Source organism: Conger conger, chromosome 16 (assembly GCF_963514075.1).
Source record: "Conger conger chromosome 16, fConCon1.1, whole genome shotgun sequence".
In the NCBI taxonomy this organism is placed as follows: Eukaryota; Metazoa; Chordata; class Actinopteri; order Anguilliformes; family Congridae; genus Conger; species Conger conger.
This window is the reverse complement of record NC_083775.1, coordinates 17,115,226-17,130,506: the sequence shown is the minus strand read 5'-3', so window position 1 is coordinate 17,130,506 and position 15,281 is coordinate 17,115,226. Positions and strand designations below refer to the sequence as shown.

The following is a 15,281-nucleotide window of genomic DNA, read 5'->3' as shown; positions in this document are numbered from 1 at the left end:
CGGATTCAGAAACAGGGTTTGTTGCTGGATGAAAGCTTGGTCAATGAATGGAAATGTAGGGTTTCTGATGCATTTGGCCTATGGTTCTTCCTGATGAATGATTGTTGTACATCATGTCCCTGACAAATCTTCCAAACATTATTCGTGTGGTGAAAAATTCAATCCATGTAAGAGCTTTTTTCTACTTGTTAGACATAAAACTATAGTCTTATCTGTGTGCGCAAGTGTGTGCGCAAGTGTGGGGAAGAATTGTTTCATTTGTGACATGCTTTCTGAGAGCACACTTTTATGTAGTGTTTTATTGATATGCTGTAGTATAATCTTATAAGCTGAAATGGGGAGGAAAAGAAAAAGTGGAAAGTGAGTGACTATGGTTTCTTTCATGTTTCATGTTCATGTTTCATGTTGCAGCACTTACCCAATCCAGATACTTGATATGTAATATAGTTGTCTATTTACTTTTTAAGCATGTAAATGTACTGCTATTGTAGACCTATTTAAGTTTTATACCGTGTGTTTGACAAGACTTTATTCCTCAATATTCATTTTTATTCCTCTGCTTCAGCACAAACCCTCTTCTGATTTATTAATTGTCTCCAATAAAGGAATGTATCCTGGCACACATTTATATATGTTTTTACACATATACACACAGACACGTAACAAATACGCACACACACGTAATAAGTGCATACAGTGAGAATGAGGCCCTCAGAACATTATTGACGACTGTGAGTGACATTAAAAGGTCACTCTTATCGCAATGTTATTGCAATTATAGCATGATAAACACAGTCAAAATAGTGGTGTCATGAACACCATCATGCTAGCAACTTGCAAAGGATTGCTGATCGTTCATTATCATAAAAAACAGCAACAACTGCCGCTATGCATCGGGGGTGTGGACTTGTTTGTGTTTACAGGCTGCCTTGATTTAATAATACAATTATTCTTTACAAGTATGCCGCAGAGGTGACTGACAATCTCTAATATTACAAGGCTTGTTCCCAAAGCGATCATTATGCTAGCCTATATGTTATTTTGATCAGAAAGTCTTCTGATTGAGGTGGTTGTACTGGAGGGTGATGTTGCATTTCACATGACAAACAGGGTTGATAAGCTGCCTTTATGGTCTGAGAAAAATGTCATTTACAGCCCAGCAAGTGATACTAAATGTTAAACCATACACATATGCAAACAGACCTGGACACCTTCATGTCCATTTCTTAATCACTAGGCCATTTTTATCTAGACCCAAGTTAATAGGCAATGTATACAGCCGTTAAAAGGTAACATAATGCCTTTTCAATCATAATCTACTCTTGGTGCTTCCTGTCATTTGCCAAACAAATAAAAAAGTTATCTGTGTTCCCCCTCAAAAAATCTGTGTTCTTTTTGTCTCCTGATCTATGTCACAAAAAACACCAGGCTTTGATGACTTAGGCTTACTTTACCCACTGTAGGCCTACGTACAGGCAGGGTACATAAATAAAGGCAATTCTTTTCAGGTTTTCTGGTGTAGACCAGCGATGCCTATTTGTATTTTTTCTTTCTTTGGCTCTTATGAGGTACCTTCACCAGTAAACCTCTGCAGCACTTGCACTGCCTAAATAGTTATTCCAAGTATCCAAGCAGAAAACCACAGAACCTATGTCTTATTGTTAATAGACAGAACCTCTGAGAAAGGTTCAATTGTTCAATTGTTTGGTTAAATACGTAAATATTGGGTGTCAGATCCTGGAGAGTAACTTTTTTGTTGGTTTGGCCACTACAGCATGTGTACTTCACTCAATTAATTCATTAATTCAGGCTGATTATAAGTGATAAATGCTAAGAAAGACGTAGCTGGTCAATACCCAATACCAGCAATGGCGAGTAACTGATTTGAGGAAAAACGAGCCCATGTGCAAGCAGTCAGATAATTAGGAAATATTTCACCAGCGATCGCCACCTTGTGGTCTGAACAAAGTTCGGTTCAAAAATAAAAATTCCCCACACGCAGTGAGGTGAGACACAACAGATGCGGCAGCACGCGAAGGTTTAAAATACCCCTCATTATGTATGGCAGGAGATAAAAGTGGTAACAACAAAAACACTCTATTTCCATCAAGTGTATTAAAATACGCTGTGTTCGTCTCACTATCTAAACACAAATCAACACGCCCGCATCGCGATACAGCTCATCGATAACCACAACCCCAGAACTATCTGCACGGAGTGTATTAACTATGTGCAACGGCTAATGTATTAACATCCACTTTTATCGAGACAGAGCAGGTCAATCCGGCATTTCACGTTAATTGGGTAGTGTTCGCCCCCGCAATGACGAATTGTGAATGAAGTATCGTAGCTTACTCCAAATACGTGGGAATGATACACTCACAATAGGACTACAAGTTTCTGCTTGTAGGGTTTAGAAAAAAAATATCTCGATTGTGTGAAGACGTAAATCTAATTGCTATCAAATTATCTACTGGATTATTCCGATAATTTATTTTTCTATTTGAAAGTAAATTATTCGAAATAGCTCCAGAAAAAAACAAAAACGTTTTCCGTATTTGTATGTGTACTGTACAGTACTTATAGGCTATTTATTACTAAGCATGTTCGTTTACATTTGGAGTTCTTTAATTTAATTTAATAATGAAAAAATATAAATAAATAAATAAATAAAAAAAAAAATTAAAAAAAATATATATATATATATATATATTGACAATTAATTAGTTGTGTTCTTATCTGTTGATAATCCAGCGTGATAATTTACCCGACATAGTGTTACCACTGATGGCGTAAGTTGTCACAAATGCACACTCTCTATTTAACTGTCTACAACTCCATACTACTGACTATTTCAGCTTTAAATAAAAGAGAAGACACGAGTTGAGCGAACAGCAGTGTTAAACTTGACCAGTGACGTTGCCTGGCCAACCTTGATCCAAAAAACAAACACCTAATACACCTATCTATATAAAACCATAAAGCATATCCTAACAATCGTAAAACAGGCTAAATCTATGATGACTACTTGACTACCAGGGTCTGGTCTTAAGATATTATGAGTCTTGGCTCCTCGGTGTCTCCGATACAATACCTATAAAAATACAATAAAACAAGGCTTACAGATTTACTTCAATTGTGGCTACTGTAATTTTCCAAATAAATAGTTAAATTGTTCCACAATCCAAAAGACTCAATAATTGTCAATAAATGAGTGGGTAAATAATTAATAATTAAATAATTAAAACGGAGTACAAATATCATAAATACCTTGTTATGTGAACTACAAACAGGAAGCTTAAAAAACTAAACTTGCATTATCTAACAATATTGAAATGGATTATAACCTATATTCAATTATGACAGTCTTTGTGGCATGGGTATAGTGATCAGGGATCATCAAATCACAGTCCTCAAGGCCAGAGAACTGCTGTTTTTCCACCCTCCCTTTACCTGGGACTCAGGTGCGAAGACGGTCCTGCCAATCAGTAGCACTAATTGTTCAGCCAATTAACTAGGTGAAAAGAAAACCAGGGCAGGATTTGTATTTGAGGTCCAGATTTGATGATTGCTGGAACGTAAATTGAAGCCAGACGCCCCTGGTAACACTTTTAAAATGCCATTTACTATAATGTTCAGTCCTTGTGGACAATATGAATTCTTGTTGGTAAGTAATTGCCCTGTGGCTAAACTCTGTCTTTTAAAGAAAAAGAAACGAATTTTCTTTAACCAAACAACCTACACTGACATGGATTTAATAACGCAACTGCTTACTTTGCTTATATAACTGCATTATAAAAAGCTAGGAGGATAAATGTAAAACTAACTCGGGAAAATAAACCGGGTTGGTAGTTCCACGTGTAGAAAATTAGGCTGTGACTGGTGATTCTCTGAGGTCTGAGACTCAGTGTAGGTTCTGGGTTAATAATAAGTTAATTTCCAAACACACAGTTAATGCATTTTAAGTAGTACTCATGGGATATTGCATGAGCTTATGTAGGATGGGCTCACTCAATTCCCATTTTCATTTCAACGGGAGACACACTGCTGGACTACCTAAGTCTCACAAGCATACTAGGTAGCCTATTAATTCATATTCATATTCATATTGGCGCTGACATAACTTTGTTCCCCGTTCATTTTATTACATAATTTCCTATCATCATTTTCTCACGAAGTTCTCCATTATGACGACAAAGACGTTCACTTACTTCCGCAGATTACAGATGTATGCATAGGGCACAAACTGTCTCGAACAGCCGCCAACGTGTGCTCTCCTGCAATTTGATTGGCTAGTTTGTCCTGATGGGGCGGGGATAGGCGGAAAGCGGTGTTAATAATACTCTCAGCGATGTGAAGTGAAACTCTCAGTCATTGCAGTGGCGAATGGAACGGGTATGCCTTTGCCGTCATAACTTAAATTGGTACATAGCAGTCTTCAGAAAAAACGCAACAAGTACATGAGGACAAGGCAAAAAGAATCAAATTGTGGATATGCATGGATATTTTATATCTCCGAGGATGTATCACAATAAGCCAGTGCATGTTTATTATCGCAGATGATCAACAGGTAAGCTTCTGTTATGCAGTGCCTAGAAACTTTCCTCTTTCTCGCTTGAAGCATCGTTACAACGGTAAAAAAGGAACCTATAGAACCTAAAACAGAAACTATTGCAATATATTCATAATTACTACACCGTCAAATATTACTATGTGATGTGAAAGGATGCTTCAGTAAAACTTATTATTTATTTATTTTATTTTATTTTACCTTTATTTTACCAGGAAATAGTCCCACTGACATTTAAATCTCTTTTATAAGAGTCCTTGTATGGCTTAAAATATAACAAATAACACAGATTTGCATTTCATACAGCAAGACACAGAAGAACATACGCAATATACAAACGATTTAGGCTAAAACAAGTAATAACATAGAACATTTAGGTAAAACAAGTGCACACAGTGTCCATTGCATCGCGGATAAGCAGTTAAAAATTTTCTAATGGAATCAGTATATTAAGCTGGATTTTTTCTTGTAGCTGCTTCTTCCATGTTGAGGGTGCAGCATAGCTGAACGCCTTTTCACCAAAGACAGCACGTACTTTTGGAACATTAAACAAAATCATGTGATGTGATCTCAATGAATATGAATTTGTGTTTGTCCTCTATAGCAAATAACTTAAATACAGTGGGAGCTGACCAAGGACAGCTTTATGAATCCAAATTAACCAATGATATTGCCTACGGGCTGAGAGGGCAGTCCAGCTTTCTGATACAGGGTACAGTGATGTGTGCAATGAGTGGAGTCAGTCATGAACCTGAATGCTACATGATAAACACTGTCCAATTCGCTTAAACGGGATTTACTTGCACGCATGTAAATATCATCTTGTGCTCGGTAAATTGTGACATGACGTTGTGGTCAGAAATCTAAGTGACGCTACTTGGTATAGGCTATTTTAGAATGAACATATTCAATATTTTAACTCCACGTTAAGATTGTGGATAATCGCATCGTGAAGTGTCACTTGAAAGATTTTAAAATTTCTTAAACTACAAGCATTTAAGAGATTAATAAAGGATTCATCTCAAACATTAAATAACGTAGGCTACCAGTGTCCGTAAAATGTTAAATAAAAAAAAATAGTTTATTCATTATCGATAATAATTATACTACACAGATGTAGTCGAGTATTGTTGCGCCGTTTTCGATTTAATTTTAATGTAGAGCATTGCACTTCTCAAGCGATTTTAAGTTTATGACACGAATTAGGCTACTTTCCGTTTAGATAGTGTAGCTAGCCTATATTCCAGTGGAAAATTTAAGTAGCCCATAGCTATCACGTGTATAATATTTATTTCCTTCATGTTCGTGCAAATAGTTTGTTCCGTCAGTGGAATGCAGTTCCTGGTCATAGCAATTCATGTTTGACTACAACAGTTGCGCCTACTGCAACCCGCACCAACTTCCCCCCGGCTAATCCATGCGCTATTGACGGGCAACAGTGTTTATATTAGGGACGTCAGTTCCCAGGGTTTATTGTGATCCTAACTGGACTACGGACCACGAATGAATCACCCGTTTTTGAAAGTTTATCATCTGGTCACAGAGTCGCTTCCTTCTCACACCGAAAAATATTTACCCTGTTTTAGTACAGCACCTGTTCCCGCTTATAAGTGCAAACACGATGTCACTGACAAAGGGCGAAAATAAAATGAAGTCCAGATGTAACCCGCATTTAACGGGTCGGCCCAAATTGTTTTTGGAAAATATTACACATGTAAAATAAAAAGATGAATCTGGCGTAACCGCAATTTCTAAATATTCCATTAATGCTATGAGCAATATAACCACCGCAATAACCAATGCCTATAATTAAGCGCTATTGGCCTACTTCAGTGAGTCATACGAGTCATACGTTTGAATGTAGTTTATAATGAAACAAGATGTATACAGTTGTGGCAGATAGGATTTATTTGAATTCTCATCATCATCATCATCATCATCATCATCATCATCATCAGGGGACTGTCCTCTAATACTTGTCCAACTTTCTATAGAAGCTCAGGCATGTGTGACAGGTCATGCCAAAACACAGCACTCCTGGATATTGAATAAAAATCTATTGATCTCTTGGGCAGGAAATAGAATGTGTTTTATGTAATCATTTTCCATTTGTTTTTTTGCCTTGGACTTTATTTATACTAACACAGAATGAGTGGGAGCTTCATTAGAGGCAAATAGGGCCCTTTCCTGCCTGCTTTATCATCCATGAAAAATATTTACCAGCACAGAGGAGAATTGCTCTCTTTGAAGAAGTAAAGTTTGCAGTCTTAAGAGTTCCAGTCTCTCTGGGATGACATAAGACAGTTCCTATTTATGATGACGACTGGTTTGCCTGAGGAAGAACACCCAATTTATGGACAAATGTAGTGTCCAAGTGCACAAGATATTATTAAAATAACTGGGAATGTGACTTTATTGTCAGGTAGAGTGCAGCAATTGTAACTGCATTGTAACTGACAAAAGTCACCAGTTTGTGAATCTCCTCAGTTCACTGTGCTGCTGGCAGCTGGTTTCACCCATCAATAGACCTCATGCCTTTGTCTTCAGGTCACCAATGTTGTGGCCCTGGTCTCAGCCATGAAAAATGTCTTTGGACTTGTTGTTGACATGGTTGTGTAATTTTGCAGTGTTAGTGCCTCTCTGTCGATCTTGATAGTGATATATTGTGTCATGGCTTTAGTCTTTTAGTCTTTGCTCAATTGCAGCATTGGTATTAGACATGGCAAGTTAAAGACTGATGCTTGGCTTTGTAGCTTCTGAGAAATAAATTATATTTCCTGTCAAACTTAACATTGACTTCGAAAACAAGTGATAGTTAGGTTATATATAGGCAGCCCAAAGTAATGACAGACAATGGGAAGGGTCTAGAGGTGTATTGGTGTGGTGACTCACACCCAGAATAGATATTTGCTGTACAATGACAAAAGTTGTTAAATAAATTGGTGGTCAACCGGAGTACCAATATAAGGGAAATAACAGAAAACCTGCAGAAGAGTTCAATACGGCTTTTTTGGACATGTTTAGACATGGATTAGCCAAGCTTCGCCTTAACATGGTTAACCTGTGGTGCATCGGACATCAGGCAACATATAAAATTCTCATAGCTCATATTTCCACACACGTACTTAATCCCCAGTAGCAATCGGCCTGTCTTATTAGGTTTGTATATGAACATCTAATGTCACCATTAGATGGAAGATGGAGAAGCACTTTACTTCATTAGAATAATTACTCTTCAAAGTAATCTGAGTGCCTGATAAATAAAATAAACAATATAATGAAATGTGCCAATGGGTTTACACAACACAATCTGTAATTACAACTAGACTGACAGACAGCTAAAAAGAGTGCTTCTGAATTTTCTTTATTACAATTACACGTTTTAATTGGATACTCTCCACCAGGGATGTGAACACTTAATATCAATTATAGGCTAAATTCAGTTTTTGCTATACATTTTTAAGTTGAAAATGATTGGCTTTTCTTTAAGTGCTATATATACATTATGTAAAATGTAAAATGTAAAATTTAAATGTAAAATCTTAAATGTACATTTAGGAACCCTCCAAGGGTGTGGGTGTGGATCATTCTAAGAGATCATTCTGACCCACAGAATAGCGGACAAGATTTAAATCACTGGCAGTTGGTTTTGGCTCTGCATGAAATATTGGTAGTGTATAGGGGAGCATTGCGTAGCTAGAAAAAATATTGCCTTCAGCCTGCTGCCCCAGTCAATAGCAGATTGCTAATTAGCAGCCCATGTTCTTGAGCTACATTGTATTCAATGTTATGTAAGCATTGTATGGAAAATCAGTGTACTGTCATTACAATTCACAAATATTAAAAACAAACTGATGAAAAATGAAAAATGACATGGCTGGGAAATGTGATATTGGAACATTTTGTAACAGACACTTCCTTCTCTAACATGGCAACCTGTTTTAGGTAAAAAGAATGACATATTTGGATCTGTCTTTCTATATTTTTGGATCTATACAGTAGATAGCTATTCAATATACAGTATGGCAAAATTATTAGCTATCTGTGTTTGTGCATGTGTGTGCAGATGTATGTGTGCATACCTGTGTGTGTATTTGTGTGATAGTAAGATAAATGATTCACAAGCTTGCGTAAAAATAGGAAATGTCAATATTTGTATAGGTTAAAATGTTAAACATCTGCAGGGTTGCTGTGATTGGACAGCCTTCAGTATCAATGCAGTGTGCCTCTTCTTTTTTACGGGTTGATGTACTCACAGTTGCTGGGTGCTCAGTTTGGGCAGCAAACTGCACTGTATTTCCTTCCCTTGTGACAAGTGCCTGCTGAAATACTGCAAACAGGACCTGCAACATGAGTTCACTGGTAATTCATGTGCAATAGGCGGTTTAATCTAGAGGAACAGGGCTCATAACCCAAAGGTTGCAGGATCACTTCTGAAAAACATCTTTGATCTTGTTCAACTTTTTTCAGAACAAATTCAGAACAATGTGCACATATTCCTTATGAATAATTCATTATTATAATTATTATTATTATCAATTTATACAGCTGGATATTTCACTGCCAATTCAGGTTGGTTTAGTACCATGCTCAAGGGCATAATGGTAGTGCCCCAGAGAAGGCACATAAACTACTTTGGTGAAATACCTATCTGCATATCTGGCTAGACAAATATTTAACATTTAATGTTGCCTTAGGAGAGGGCATCTCCCAAAAAGTTGAACGGATGCCTATTGTTAAAGTGTTGAACAGTTGCAGTAAACAATGCATGAAAAGCTCTTCTCTTAACTTTGGAAGGGGAAACAAAAGAGCATGGGCTGGCAACTGCTAATTCAGAATGCATTATTTAGGGAACAGGTAACCATAATACCGGAAGGCAGAAGCCTTTCCTCTTGTTTCCGCCAATTAGTCTCACACAGTTTTTCTCTCTCTCTCTCTCTGACGTTATTCTTACAGTACACTTCCCTGATGAGATCCCGACTGCCAGAGGCAGAGGTCTGAGTGACACGACACACTCAGGGCCCCAGCGGAGCCCCTTCGCCACAGCTGACCAAGGCAGAGGCGACCCCTCTTCCAAAAACTTCCTGCATTCGGCACGACCTGCGGATTCTAACCCCCCCCTCCCCCCCCCCCCTTCCCCCCGCCCCCTTCACCACTCCTGTTCCAGTCCGGTCACTCCTATTTCCCGCGTGCGTTGGACCCCGCAAGAGTTCAAAACTGTTTCTCCAAAGGTTCTTCCAAAAACTCAGACTGTTCCCCAAGGCGGACTCCACGCAGCCCTCCCAGGCGCAGGCAGAGGCGATGGGCAGCGTGCGGGCCCACCGCTACAGCATCGTGTCCTCGGAGGAGGACGGCATGAAGCTGGCCACCATCGCCGTGCCCAACGGCTACGGCAACGGCCAGGGCAAGGTGAACACGCGGCAGCGGTCCCAGAGCCGCTTTGTGAAGAAGGACGGCCACTGCAACGTGCAGTTCGTCAACATGAGCGAGAAGGGCCAGCGCTACCTGGCCGACATCTTCACCACCTGCGTGGACATCCGCTGGCGCTGGATGATGCTCATCTTCTGCCTGTCTTTCCTCCTCTCCTGGCTGTTTTTTGGCTGTGCCTTCTGGCTGGTTGCCATCTTCTACGGCTCGCAGAAGTGCGTCGCCAACGTCAACAGCTTCACGTCGGCCTTCCTCTTCTCCGTGGAGACGCAGACCACCATAGGCTATGGCTACCACTACGTGACAGAGGAGTGCCCTGTGGCGGTCTTCATGGTGGTCTTCCAGAGCATCGTGGGCTGCATCATCGACGCCTTCATCATCGGCGCCGTCATGGCCAAGATGGCGAAGCCCAAGAAGAGGAACGAAACGCTGGTGTTCAGCCACAACGCCACCATCGCCCTGCGTGACGGCAAGCTTTGTCTCATGTGGCGTGTGGGCAACCTGCGCAAGAGCCACCTGGTGGAGGCGCACATCCGGGCGCAGCTCCTCAAGTCCCGCACCACGGCCGAGGGCGAGTTCATCCCACTGGACCAGGTGGACATTGACGTGGGCTTCGACAGCGGCCTGGACCGCATTTTCCTGGTCTCCCCCATCACCATCGTCCACGAGATCGACGAGGACAGCCCCTTCTACGACATGAGCAAGCAAGACCTGGATTCCTCCGAGTTCGAGATCGTGGTGATCTTGGAGGGGATGGTGGAGGCTACAGCTATGACCACGCAGTGCCGTAGCTCCTACGTGGCCAGTGAGGTCCTGTGGGGCCATCGCTTTGAGCCTGTCCTCTTTGAGCAGAGGAGCTACTACAAGGTGGACTACTCCCGCTTTCACAAGACCTACGAGGTGCCCAGCACACCACTTTGTAGCGCCAGGGAGTTCGCAGAAAAGAAGTATGCCTCGTCCAGCTCCAACTCCTTCTGCTACGAGAACGAGGTGGCGTTGACGGACAAGGAGGAAATGGAGGAGGACGACAGTGGGGGCGGTAGCGTGGGGCCCGAGGGTACCAACACGGACGCTGTATCGGACTCTGGGCCCAACCAGTGCATGGTGCCTCCTGACCCCAGGACCCTGCGTAGGGAATCAGAAATATGACCGTTTGGACAAACTGAGCAGAGATTTGAGGTTCCTGTAAAAAAGGAACGTATAAGCTGAACTATCCCTCACGCCCTCCACTTCTGAGCCCAATGGACCGGCCGTGAAGGAGTGTGGAGTAGCTGGACTGAGAACTTAAAATAAGAGTGTTATTCTTGAAAAGATGAAGGGTTGGGAGGACAGGGGTACAGGACGGAGGCACTGTTGGGTTTGTGCAGATACAGAGGCAAAGGCTGTCGGAGAAAAAAACAGAGAATGGATTATGGTATGCTAATTATGGTTTATTGAATCAACAAATATGTGTGGGTAAATAAAATCTGAAGGGAAAGAACCAAGAGAAAAAACAGTGAAAACAGAAAAGCTAACAGCAATGTCCTGTCATATTTCATCTGTCCTGCAGAGATGAAAAAACAATAGGTTTATTTGCCTTATTTACTATGAGGAGCTGCTATAGATCACACCTTTTCACCTTTTTTCACAGTGGTATTTTTTAAGTAAAAAGCACTTTAAACAATGAAGTGCCCCCTGGAGTAGGAAGTATATATATATATATATATATATATATATATATATATATACAGTATATATATATAAAATGTCACAATGAAAAAAAAACCAAAGAAGCTATTTTTTGCACAGAAATTAAAAAAATGTGGTCCTGGTCTAGAAAGTTCTGAAGCCTTGTTTTAATCTGACCAACGTTCCTGCAGGAACAGTACTGGCGGTAGGAAAGAGATTCTTGTTAGAAAGAGAGGAACGGCTGGGATTTTGAGGAACTTCCGTCATGCTTGCTGCTCATGGCAGAAATCTTGAAACCAATTGAATGCTGTGACTGCCAACATTAAGTAAATATTTATTCTGAAAGAGAAAAACGATAACCCCTCTAATGGAAAGTGAGAGTTGAAAATGTTCCGATCTCTGTGCAGCCTTTTTTACAGTGTAATGCCAACAACTGACGCACGCTGTCGGTACTCATTTGGCTGCCGTACTGTAAGTTGACACCTATTGCAAGTAAACTAGTACATGGTCTGTTAATGAGCTGGCCTCTTAACTGAGACACAAACCTGCTTTTTTTTAACACGATTGTTAAAGTGATGTGATGTGTTTTGGTCCCATGGCACCCAATCTTTAAGCAAGAGACCTTTGCATAGTGACTGCGACACCATTAAAGAAGCTGAAATGAGTGCATGGTGGAGTGTGTGCATGTGTCGGGGGTGGGGGGGGGGGGTAGCATACATTTGTGTCAGAGCAGGGCTAATATGAGAGCACGTACATTATACGTGTAGGTCGATCCGTCTTCGTCTTGACTAAGTATAGCATAGCCTTGCAACATGAGAATCTGGGCCAGAGTCAGAACATCATTCAGAAAAATGGGGAAAAACTTAGCATTAGCCACTTTGAGGTGACTGTCTGCAGGATATTTACAGATAGCTGTAATGGTGAGGGTTAGAAGGCTGGTTGAGGGGTGTTTGGAGTGTCATAGTAACATGTCAGCTTTTGTTGAGCAATGCAGGGCCATTAGTTTGGTAGCAGACCACACCCTAAACCATCAAGACAGCCTTGTCTGTAATCAACTGAGTAAATGAATGTCAGAGAAAAAGTGCTGCTAAGTAATACACTGAAATATTCAAAAGAAAGACTGATGGCCGAAATGTATTATCCTTCTCTGAAATGAACTTTTTTTTTTTTTTTAAGTAAACAAGAAATATTTCTTAGAAACGCAGAGAGACTATTTCTTAACAAGTAGGTCAAGCACTGTGCTTTTGGTCTGTGAACCAAAAATGGGGCACTCCCTCTAATAGAATGGTTTTCTTTTTTTTTGTGTTTTTCTAATGCAAATGTAAATATAAGAAACTATTTTCATATTTATAGCCAAATGTAAATGAGTAACTGTGTGAAAAAGAGAGGATTACTCTGTTATATAACCCCCTTAATTACCATTTCAGCTGGATAGAGTTTAAGTCCTTTGAGTTAATCTGGTTGAAGTGCTGCTGTCTCCCTGTGTTGTGCATTCATCAGTTTGAATTTAGGAACTTTACATTGAACAAGCCCCATAACGAGAGAGAATTAAATGGTGCACGCTCCTTAATTTATTTATTTTCATTCTTTCTCTTTGTTGTAACATAAAAAGTATTATTATTATTATTATTATTATTATTATTATTTAATTACTATACCTTGAAAAATCTTGAATGAATGGTGATAGCATTATGACATCACAACCTCAAACCTGTGTTCATGTCCTGTCAGTGTTCCTGTTGACATTGGAAAGTATCTCGGTCAAGCGCCTTGAAACGCACAAAATATTTCTGACATACCGGTGAAGCAAATAAAGTGACTGTTCCTCAGCAGAAGAGGACCATACATGACACACTCTAGGTCAGACTTGGGCCAAATATGTAATTGCTTTGGATTCAAATACTTCTCTACACTTTACTGAGCTGGTGTATTGGAACCTACGAAATGCTCTCAAAGTGAAAACCCCACCTTCTGGTTGGCTCAGTTGCACTACACAAGATCAATCGAGCACAGAATCCAAAACAATTACATATTTGACCCAGGTCTGCTCCTGGTGTTTGTATGAAATGGTTTAGGTAACTGTTTAAAAAGGTGAGAGTGGCGTGTCATGCACATGGAGGACCCGTGGTCTACACTGAATATGGCACACTGGAAAGGTCACGCTGTGTCCTCGTAGCTTGGGATAAATATCAAACCCCTGAATTACAGGACATAAAAGGCTTCTCCCCAAGCCTTATTGCATCAGCACTCACGAGAACCTCCCTAAAACCCAAATATTTTTGATGAAATAACACACAGACAAGACTTCTATTTAATCATTACTACATTTAGTATCAGACACAAGCTACAGGGAATTTGTTTTATAAATTCAAATTGAAAATGCCTAGTTCAGCAGAAGCAATATAATGTTTTATGCACATTTTTCTGAAAGTGAATCTTGGGGTAAATAAAGATTATGCGCCAAAAGTACTGATGTGGTAGAGTGTGCTTCTCTGAGCCAGAAGAGTTTGCATATAGCGATGTCTTGATGGCTAGTGGCAGTGCTAGCCTTCCTGTGTTAGTATCATTAAATGAAGGCCTTGCCATCATTTTAGCTTTACTTTTCATAAAGACAGCATCATTTACATGTCTTTTTGTATCAGATATTTTTGTCTTCCTAATGTATAACAAAAACCACGGAATGTACAGATTTCTATGTTCTGGACAATCTTGTTATTATTATTAATATTGTTAATATGATTGTGTACCATTTGGCTTTGTTTTTGTTTTGTTTTTGTTTTTTCAATAAAATAGCAACAAATTAAAAGAAATCCGGTGAAATGTTTCTCACAAACAGCAAGTACAGGCAGGTATACTCTAAGCAGTAGGTCTGGGGAAAAAAAACACTGGAATTAAGCTGTCAAGAAAATCCAGCATATGCAGTCTGCAGACACTGGTGCTGTCTAATGTATCTTGGTTTTTTTTAACAGTAAAAGAAAAGTTTCTTTTAAATGGGACCCGTCATTCCAATCATTCAATGCATCAGAACTAAAATTCTTTCCCACATCCACAGAGGTAAAAAGAATTATACAGTATGCTAAACTAAAGTAGTAAAACTAGCTAATCATGAAGAACAGGTTACATGACTGTTACCAGTGGTATGAGCCCTCTCTCGGCTTACATTTCCTGTTGCCCACCTCTAATACTGTATGTTCAATTTTGTAGCGCAGATTCATACATGGCCCATGTTGTAAAGTAATACAAATAAGAACAAAGAAGTGTACATGTCCTATTAAACTGTCTCTCTGCTTGTGGACCTTGTACAACAAGCCAGAAGGCCTTATGCGGGGGATATTACTAGATAAATATGGTTTGAATGGCACTGGGGTTTCAGTGGAAGAGTGCATGGTTCTAAGCTCACACAGCTGTTTATGGTGTGCATATGCACATTGAACGCCTGAGTAAACAATTTAAAGAAGTGCTTTTTTGTTCTTATTTTCCCATGAAATGGCTCCTTAATCACAGCTCTGCAAACAGTGGTGATTGGTGGGGTACTGGAACAGTGTCTGTGGAGGACGTAGGCCTGAACAAGAGAACGTGGTGGCCTTTCAGACCATATCACAGTACAGTGGCTCCT

The 15,281-nt window shown here is 39.9% G+C and overlaps 1 protein-coding gene across 1 annotated transcript; it reads left to right on the top strand.

Annotated features, from left to right (window-relative positions):
- The first annotated feature begins 4,380 nt into the window (after positions 1-4,380).
- On the top strand, positions 4,381-14,475 carry LOC133114552 (inward rectifier potassium channel 2-like). The gene is made up of 2 exons (XM_061224049.1): positions 4,381-4,570; positions 9,527-14,475. The coding sequence occupies exon 2, from the start codon at positions 9,872-9,874 to the stop codon at positions 11,144-11,146; it is 1,275 nt and encodes a 424-aa protein (XP_061080033.1). The 5' UTR covers positions 4,381-4,570; positions 9,527-9,871; the 3' UTR covers positions 11,147-14,475.
- The last annotated feature ends 806 nt before the right edge of the window (positions 14,476-15,281 follow it).